Genomic DNA, 10,345 nt, shown 5'->3' with positions numbered 1-10,345 from the left:
TGGAAACATCCCCACTACTAGTTCTTGAATGTTGTTATGATTAATCTGGTAATTATAGAGATATGTAGCATTTTTATATATATGTCTATTTTAAAGTATAATTTTTAAAATTTTAATTTATTATAAGAAGTTAAATAGAGTCTTGATTTAAACATATTGACTTTTTATTTTAAAAGTTATTGAAATTCAAACCATATTTTGATAAAATCTAGTAGGGATTTTTGTAAATTCAAGTTATAGCTGTTAAAATTCAAGATTTTAAGTGTTTCAGAAGTTTTTCATGGTGTTGAATCCATTTCCACCATCAAAAACATGATTCAAACACTACCTCTACAAGATTTTTTGAAATTTTTTTACCTAGATTCCAACCACTTTTAGTCATCCCTTCAATTCCTCCACCTCCATAAACTATTCCCTTAAATAGATAATAAAAATTAACTACATAATTATACTCATTTATTTTTTTTGAATATTTAATCTAAATCTCTTTTCACACCTGCATGTGCGTTGCTTTTAGAGAAAATTGAAATACTTCATCCAAAATAATTTTTTCCTTGCAGAGATAACGTATTTCCCAAACTTTGTATGAATGCTTTTGGCAGCGATACGTACCTATATTGACATAAAATTTCCAAGAAAACCTACCCAATCTCTATCGTATATTATTATAGCTTTTAAATATTCTTAGGTGAGACTGGCGAGAAAGATGCGTTTTCGTTAAGTTTGATGGTAGTGCATTCCTTCGTTTCTTGATCATTGCGTGTGGCTTCATTTCACGTAATTCATTGTACAGGAATTAGTTTTTCAGAGCCGTTTTGCGCTTCTTATATAGAGCCTTTGGGTAAATCTAGTTTCTATATATTTCGCTCTATTGGATTGTTTTCTTCCGTTCATTTTAAAGCAGGCTTCTTGATATTTTCAACATTGTGTGCCTCTCAGCGAAGTGAAATATGGAGAACCCTTCAGAAGACTCTCTGCAAACAGTTGCTGCACGGGCGCCGATCACTGCACAGCGCAGATTGAACATCAACCTGCAAGAGCAAATGGCAAGCCCATGTATGCACCATAATTAGTCCATTAGAATCTTGCATAAATCCACAATCCCAAATTTATTAAGGGGTCCATCTTGACATCCTATCACATGTTTGAGTGTTTTAATTCGTGAATAGATCCTTCTTGACATCTTATCTCAGGTTTGCACATTGAGTGTTTTAATTTATTGTTAAATACAAAAATCCATAGTTAAAACGGATATATGCTTAGTGTCACTATTAAAAGTGAATAACCTGTATTAGTTTTTCAATGGTCTACTCATCTAGATTTAGCAAGAGCTCTGGAAGCGGTGGATCCGGAGCATATAAATGGGTCCACGGATCACAGAAACAACGACATGAGCGTTCTCCAGCAACATGTGGCGTTTTTCGATATCGACAAGGACGGAATTATTTATCCCTGCGATACTTACAGAGGTCACACATTTTTCATTTGTTTTGTTCAAATTTTGCCATTTTTTACAAACACAACTATGAGTTTTAATCGATTGAAATATGAGAGTATATGTTTTGCTTCTGAATTTCCGAAGGAATTATTTTATACTTTCATATCTGTCTCTCCCTGTATATTTTAAACTTTTGTGCGTGTCTATATATATATTTTAATTGGAAAATTGATCATAATTTGTCAAATAAATAGTGGGATAGTCATTATTGTCTGTTATACAACTTAGAATGTAAGTTGACAAATCATTGTTGTTGAAGGAAACCAGGACACCTGAAATTACTTTGTTCATGGTCAGTAAGGAGCAGGTTTTAGCTCTTGCTAGATGCCTCTGTGTCTTAGACCATTAACGTGTTTCCTTAAATCTAAAGAAAACTAAATCTTAAAAAAAAACTAATTATAAGACATACTCCAAGCCCATTCATTATTAAATTTTTTAATTTTTTAATATTACTAGCATTATCATGGGTTATTGAAACTAATTTTATATTAATTATGTTTTAATTGTATTTTACTTATTTATTAATATAAAATAGTGGATAAATAGTTTTTTTATTTTTATAATATGTTAAAATTTTATTATTAAAATTTTTATTAATTAAAATCATTAAAAAAAACATAAAAAAGAAGTGACATAATTAAAATCAAAAGTTAATAAATTAGAATAAACAAGAAAAGAAAAAGAAAATTAAATATATACATTATAATGTATGTAATTTTATATCTTTCTCATATAAAATTTATGGTTATATATATATATATATATATATATATATATATATATATATATATATATAGCATTTTAATTGTTTTTTAATTAATAAAAAAATGAAATGACATAATTAAAATTAAAATTAATAAATTGAAATAATAATAATAAAAAATATTGAATATATAAATTGTAATGTCTTCCTCAAACAAAAATTAAATATAATAGTTACATATATTTTTTGAATTCACAAGTTCAATTTCAGAATGAAATATGTAGATTTTTATAAATTTTAACACTCAATTTACTATGCATAAAGGATACACTGTATACTTATATGATTCAATAATAATAAAATGTTATTTGGTGCAATAAAAGATATACAGTATTGTACACTTATATTATATAATAATAAATATATATACAGTATTGTACACTTATATTATATAATAATAAAATATATAGATCTGTTCGAATTGTTCGTCAGCATTTTCTAAATTGGAACAATTACTTCTGGTTATCAGTAAGCTGGTACCGGGTGTGAGACACCAAGTAACGGATTGTTTCTTATTTCAAATCACAAAATAAAGATCATAAACCGATATATTTTGGTGTGTTGGGTATTGAATAATTTAGTGTTCTCATGTGTTTTGTTTTCCAATATCTGCAGCTTTTCAGGACCTGTTAGTTCAGGTGATACATCTGTTTATTGATAATTCTTAGTTTGTAATACATGTTGGTTTTGATGTAACCATATGTTGGTTTTGATGTAACAATATTAGTGATTTTAATAGTGATTCCCATTAGTGGTATAAGAGCCAAAGATCTTGAGTTTGAAATACATTTCTAGATTTTTAAATATAGAGATAGTTAAACATTAGATAACATGTACTTAATAGTTTACTCTAATTTGTTTACTAAAACCCAAAAATAATCAATTTATTAACGTCTGAGAATTTTGGTATAACAACCATAGTGATTTCAACATTGTAGACAAATCCCGTTCCGGTATAACAACAATAGTGATTCCAACATTGTAGACAAATCCCGTTCCAATCCCATGTATCGTCAGTAACCTAGTTTTGTCACTCATCATTGAGATAGTTTTTCTGCAAACCTACTTCTATCTAATTTTGATCACGTGTAAACACTCATAAATTCTTTCTTTTTTTCTCTCCCATTTAATCTAACCATGGAAATGAGAACTGGAATGTTAAAATAGCTTAACCCGATTGGATTTGCAGGCTTTCGTGCCCTAGGGTTTAATATCCCCTTTTCGCTTCTCTCAGCAGTCGTTATCAACGTATCGTTCAGCTACTATACTCTTCCGGTAAGTGTATTGGTGAAAGTAATTTTAACTTAAGAAGCTCGCATGTATATTTGACGTATGATATTTCGTCATCTATTTTGTTTTTCTAAGCCAATGTTGACATTTGGTTCAGGGATGGATACCATCACTGAAATTTCCTTTATACATTGAGAACATCCACAGAGCAAAGCATGGTAGCGACACAGAGAGCTACGACACTGAAGGGAGGTTCGATCCTGCCAAGTTTGATGCCATCTTCAGCAAATACGCTATAAAACATCAAGACAAACTCACATTCTGGGAGATCCAGTGCATGCTGAACGCCAATAGGAATGCAAATGACTTTCTTGGATGGTAAGCCCTGGTATTCATTTTTATTTCATTTATTTTTCCTGCGTATAGACCCACGAAAGCTGAAATAATATGGTTATCACAATTGAGTTTTTGGGGTGCCCCAGGGCCGCAGCAGAGCTGGAATGGGTCACCTTGTACGCTATCGCCAAGAACAAGCATGGCCTTTTGGAGAAAGAATCGATAAGAAGATTGTTTGACGGCAGTTTGTTTGAAGCATTGGCAAAGCAGAATTCGTCTCGCAAAAGGCGCTAGGCATCCAGTACTAAAGTAATATGGAGGACAGGAAGATAAAGGCAGGTTGTTTGCAAAAGACGTCAAAAATCTACTACTAAAATTAATGGGCACAACTAAATAAAGGTATGCTGACCGGTCTAGCAGATTGGATATCGTCCGACGGCATAGGAACCCAGGCCTTGAATGCATCTACGAAGTTGATGAGTCAAACGGGGACAAGGAAATATAAGTGCTCCGAAATTGATAAGTTAAGTAACTTTTGGCGAGCGAAAAGGGTGTGCGTAGTACCAAGTTGTAGAAATAAACGCGTATTTATTGAACATCCTGCATGAAATGGTATTTTGGTTTATATATCTACATTTGCAAGCGGAACGCAATGCATCAATGCTTTCTCAAAATATATACATTTACAAGCGGAAAGCAATATATCGATGTTTTCTCACAATATTTATAAGCTAGAATAGAAGTTTGATTCCCATTAACTTACAACGGAAAAAGTTGCATTCCTTAAACCTAGGCTATTTACCAAAGCGTGTTTATTTTTGTTTTGTATTGTTTTATTATTATAATAAATGCATTTTATTGTTCATCTCATCTCACTATGAATGAGGCCACTGTTGAATGCATGCATGCCCATAAGTTCTACCAAACTCTCGAATCCGAACAAATGAGTGTATCACACCAAACCGTTAAAGGTTTCTACATGTGGAAAGTAAATTAATTGAAGGTTTCCTTATAGCATATGATGTCATCAACAAGGATGCTATAATGTATTTTCTCTTAAGCCTTTTTGATGAGCCATAGGTGTCAATGCACCCTCCACTTCCCAAACATATTCCTTCAAGGATGCAATGAAGGCTGGGTCATTAAGATTTCATTAGGATTTGGAAATTTGTGTTAGCACTTTGTGGGTGGTTGTATCGACCAAGACTCCTAATTATGAGCTCCTCCTCTACTCCAAGGGATTTTCTATTTGTAAGTTTTAAAACTATGAAAGATCTTCCAAAAATGTTTGTTGAAGGACCTTAGTTTTTTGGTCAAATCAAGCCTCTCCTTTGAACCATGGCTTCTAAAATTTGACCAACCTCCATCCATGCCACAAACAACTCTAATATGTGTAAGATTTCCAAATCTTCCTCTTCACTTGTGGTATTTGACATTTAGTTAAAATTAGATTTAAAATTTGTAAGGCATCCAAACATGTTATGTTCCTTACAATTTTAGTGCCTTATTTGTGAAAATCATTAAATAGTAAGTAGGAAAGGCAATCATGACATCTCGCAATAAAGGTATTGTTGGGTGATTTCTTTCATGTTATGTGACACCATTGATGATATTTCCTCAAGTTCAAACGATTCCTCTTTCCATTTGAAGGAAACTTGGATGAGAGGCTTTTCATTAGTCCCGTGTGCAATAAAAAATGGCCAGATATAGTTATTACTTTGCACAAAAAAAGTTGGGAAAGCACCTCCCAGTCAACTTTCTGTTATCAAAGGTTGTGTTTGTAGTAGTGACTTGGTTCTTGGCAGGCTGCTTGATGAGGCACTCATTTTCTATGAAGGCAACGATGGAGGGAGCAGTCCAAATCCCCTGTTCAATGGCAATGATATAAACTCTATATTGATAATCATGCCAAATACCCACAAAAATGTAAGTGGTTTCGAGATCGATGTGGGTAGCCTTACCACTACAAGTATGAGAAAAAGCCATGGACAAAAGCAGTCAACAGAGGAGGAGAGGAATCAATGAGAACATTTGAAGATGGGCGATAAGGATGATTCGACATGTCAAATTTTAATATGACATAGAAAGATGAAAATGAGTCTCTGAGATTGGATCGGATTAATAATGTTTGCCAAACCCAACCCCACCGAGAGTGACTTTCTCTCATTTAGAATCCCATTAATAAAATGGATTTATAACAAAAAATATATATTAGATCTATGAAATTTTTTTGTTAAATTGGAAATATGTTTGGGAATAAGGTTAATGGAAAAAATATGAGATGTTAAATGCATTTGATGGATTGCATTCCCAATGATCCTAAGTTGGAGCATTCATAACCCTTGGGTTTGACATGAAGAGTTTCAAAAATATGAAGTTGTATGAAAGATGGAGAAAAAGCCCTCAACAATTTAAGAGAGAAATAAAGAATTCCTTTAAATCTATGTTGCATGAGTTTCTGGAATGTGGGAATGTTGGGAGCTTGGGTACGGGTGTTGGGAACGGCTAGAGGCTTCTCCAAAATTTACAGGAAACGACTAAAATAAAAATTAAAATAAAAAAAAATAAAAAATATACAAGTAATTTTTTTTTGTTAATTATATAATTTATATAATAATCAAAATTAATATTGAATCAAAATATTAAAATATTAATATCAATTTGAATATATAATCTCTCTTATATATAAATATATTCTCTGGGTGTCTCTCTCCCTGAGTCTCTCCCTTTTATATATATATAAAATGTCAAGTTCATTATCAATGCTCTGACACATGACTAGTCTTTGAAACAATCTGGCTGAAAAATACAAAGGAACAATTCTACATATGTTTCTCTAGTTATTCTTAAGATAAAAATCAAAGCAACTCTAATGTTTAAGCATTGACTGCCACATACAATATGCAGACACAATCTTTTGGGATATATATACATAAACAACAAAGGAAATACTCATGAACATGACATCCCAGATGTCGCCCTTATGTCAAGGTGCCACACGCTTCTTTAACCCATCAAGAGATTGCTCCAGTTTCTCCATTAAGGATATCGATGTTAAGGATGTCTTTGACTTTCACCGTGCGAAGGTTTCAACATAGGCTCATGTTTTGTGGGCAGTGTAACATATTTCTCCACGGGATTTGTATTCCCCAACCCGAGGGAACGACAGAACTAAAAAAAACAGTCTTCAAAGTTCCCATAACTTTTCCCAGCTCCCATTGCAGCTCCTGTTGAAAGGGTAACGTTCCCATACATTTCCAAAGCTCTCGGGGCGGAGGAAACTTTGGAACTGGTTTCCCACCTCTCGGGAGCGGTTCTGGTGTACAGAGCTTTAAATCAATTATGACCTAATGGGCAGCTCAACAATTAAGAATTCAACCATTAGATTACGTAGTCTTTTGAAATCTACCATTTCTTGCAAAACCATTGTAAGAAATAACAAAGAAGTCAGGGTAATCTTCAAACTACCTCGATAAATCTTGCAAGACCAAAATAAACCATCATACTTATGCTGAAATTTATTTCATTTAACCATTCTCATCCAATTCATACACAATTTACATAATAGATTAGGTGAGATATATTATTCTCACTGTTTGCTAAGTGTCATCACATTTTATTCTCTTATGTACTAGTCATAGACAATTTTATTTCAATTTAGTCAAATTTCACTCCAATCATTTATTAATGATGTTATCTATCTATTTTATTGAACACTTTTGAATATTGAAAAAAGAAAATCTCTCCTCTCAGATTCTGTTCATTCTTTGTCATGGTATCCTATATAAGACTCCAAAGAGAAGGCTGTATTTTCAAAGGTCGTGGATGAGCGGAGCTGGAAAACTAAAAATACAAATCATGGAAAAGATGCTCGTGTAAAAGCTCGAGAAGCGTGGAATTTAAAAAAAAAAAATAGCATGACCAACACACTTCATCTGTCTGCTCAACTCCGTTGATAATGACAAACTTCAAGAATTGTGAAAATAAGCGACTAAGCGCATACGAAGCATATCGGGACATGCGCTGACACGCTGAGTGAAATTTGGAGCGAAGTTCGAGCACAAGGTTTCCATTCGTTTCCAATGTCAAGTTGAATGCAGGCTCAGTCCAGTGGTGTCCAATGTCAAGTAGAATGCGGCCCACGATTTCTTCACAACTGTCACGACAAACAAAAGGAAGGTCAAACGTTTGCTCCACGAAGTCCATTTTTTATTTTGAAGGGTGATCCTGTTAAAATGGGCCCCGAAGCTTTTTTAAAAGAGTTATGTCAAATATCTTTTGAATGATTTATTTCAAAAGTGGTTTTTTTAAGGAGAGTTATTTCAAAGTGTTTTTTAAAAAGGTATTTTTAAAAAAAAAAATTAAGGGCTCATTTAACACCTTGCCTTAAAAAGATAAGAAAGAGAGGTATCTCTTAAAGGGAGATTTAAGAAAAAAAAACAAGATTCTTGTTTAAAATATTTTCAAAAAGAAAAAAAAAAAGTCTATTTCATTAAAAAAAAAAATAGAAAGGAGAGTCTATTTTATTAAAAAAAAATTAGAAAGGAGGTGGTGTTTGATTCAAAAAGGTTTTTTTATTTTTAACAAAGAAGTGCATATTTGTTTTTGTAGGAATGACTTCTTGAAGTTTTTTTCCACAAAGTCTAATTTTATTTGGCAAAAATTACAAGTTTTGGTCTTTAAGAATGAAGACATTTCTGCAAGCCCAAGAATGTTGGAATACCTTGTTGAACGGTTATGTAGAGTTGACCCAAGAATAATTACTAACCGTGAATAATAATTAGAGGAACACCCTTGCAAAACTAAAAAAGGAACATAGAGCGAAATGTTGGATACAAAACTCAGTCGATGACTCTATATTCGACAAGATAACCGACACATCAACAACAAAAGAAGCTTGGGATATTTTGAAAACTGTATATCAAGGTAATGAGACAATGAAGACTGTTAAATTGCAGACATTGATAGTTCAGTTCAAAACCTTGAAGATGACTGACAAAGATAATGTGGACCAGTTCATGACTAGAGTCATGAGAATAGTTAATCAGATCAAACTCATTGGTGAAACCATTACATATTAGAATATTGTTGAGAAAGCCCTTTGAAGGCCGCCCAAGAAATATGACATGATTGTAACAACCATTCTGGAGTCCAAAGATTTTACAACCTTCTTAGTAGAACAATTAACTAGATCACTTCTAGCACATGAAACAAGACTTAACTTGGCAGAAAAGTCCATGGAACAAGCTTTCAAAGCACATGACTCTCTTGGCAGAGGCAAAGGAAAAGGATATAGATGCAACAGCAAGCAAGGCAGATGTATATTATAACATCATCATGTAGCAGAGCAATGGAGACCTCCACAAAACCAAACACAAAGAAGAAAAACATGGAGCAACTCTAATGTTCAACGTTATTAATGCAAGAAATTTGGGGATTATGAACATGAATACATAAAGAAACAATAAGATCAACAAAGAGGTAGTGTCCATCTCTCCAACAATGAAGGAGAATCCTCTGAGACAATGTTTCTTTCTTGTCATCTTTCCAAAGATACTTATAGTGACAACCTTTGGATTCTAGACATTGGTGCCAACAATCATATGGCAGGTAACAAAAATCTTCTTTCTTATCTTGATGCTTCCATAACCTCATAAATTACTCTTGGAGATTGTTCCTATATTAAAGATGAAGGGAAAGATACTTTCTATGGCAAGCCACCCAATACAAGACTGATAGAAAAGGTTGAAAAAACCAAGAATATGATGTTTCCTTTGACTCTTAGAAGTCAAAATCACTCACATTCTTTTCCCACAATGTGTCAAGAATAGATGAATCTCAGCTATGGAATTCTAGATATGTCCACAACCCATTCAAGAGTCTAAGTTTGCTTCAGAAACATTCAATGGCTATTGGTCTCCCTCTTATGAATGAAAAAGATTGTAATTGCGAAATTTGTGTTCTAGCAAAGCATAAAAGAGATAACTTTCCCGCATCTTCCTCAAGAGAAAAAGAGCCTTTAGAGCTAGTCCATACAAATATATGTTGACTAATGTAGACACAGTCCATTGGTGGTATTCTTTATTTTCTAACATTCATTGATGATTATAGTAGGAAAATATGGGTGTATGTTCTAAAAAATAAATCAGATACATTCTCAAGGTTCAAAGAATTCGAAGAAGAAGAAGAAAAGCAGTGGAAGGCCTTTAAAAGTCCTCAGGTTAGACAAAGGAGGAGAATACAGTTCCAATGACTTCAAAGCTTTTTTTCAACAAGGAATCATAATGCATAACACAACAAGATATACTCCACGACGGAATGGAGTAGTAGAAAGGAAAAATCAGTCAATCATGAACATGACTAGATGTATGCTTCGTGAGAAGAAGTTGTCAAATGACTATTGGGATGAAGCACTTTCGACAACAATGTATGTCCTCAACATATCCCCAACAACTAGTCTCCAAGATACAATACCTCAAGAAGCACATGATGGTAAAAAGGTAAATGTATCTCACTTT

General features: G+C 33.0%; 1 protein-coding gene across 1 annotated transcript; it reads left to right on the top strand.

Moving 5' to 3' along the window:
• The first annotated feature begins 846 nt into the window (after window positions 1-846).
• On the top strand, window positions 847-4,570 carry LOC149223571 (peroxygenase-like). The gene is made up of 5 exons (XM_089383353.1): window positions 847-1,056; window positions 1,320-1,469; window positions 3,451-3,536; window positions 3,649-3,869; window positions 3,974-4,570. The coding sequence occupies exons 1-5, from the start codon at window positions 951-953 to the stop codon at window positions 4,119-4,121; spliced, it is 711 nt and encodes a 236-aa protein (XP_089239479.1). The 5' UTR covers window positions 847-950; the 3' UTR covers window positions 4,122-4,570.
• Window positions 4,571-10,345: the final 5,775 nt, after the last annotated feature.

Source organism: Pinus tabuliformis, chromosome Q, assembly GCF_031772625.1.
Source record: "Pinus tabuliformis cultivar Carrire ecotype Pingquan chromosome Q, CPIR1, whole genome shotgun sequence".
NCBI classification, from domain to species: Eukaryota; Viridiplantae; Streptophyta; class Pinopsida; order Pinales; family Pinaceae; genus Pinus; species Pinus tabuliformis.
This window is presented reverse-complemented; position numbering and strand designations above follow the sequence as displayed.

What these genes read in the sequence shown, in the direction of transcription:
- LOC149223571 (XM_089383353.1), top strand. Translation starts at nt 951, where the DNA reads ATGGAGAACCCTTCAGAAGACTCTCTGCAAACAGTTGCTGCACGGGCG. An exon ending in TCAGCTACTATACTCTTCCG is followed by an intron (nt 3,537 to 3,648) that starts GTAAGTGTATTG and finishes CATTTGGTTCAG; the next exon opens with GGATGGATACCATCACTGAA. An exon ending in GCAAATGACTTTCTTGGATG is followed by an intron (nt 3,870 to 3,973) that starts GTAAGCCCTGGT and finishes GGGGTGCCCCAG; the next exon opens with GGCCGCAGCAGAGCTGGAAT.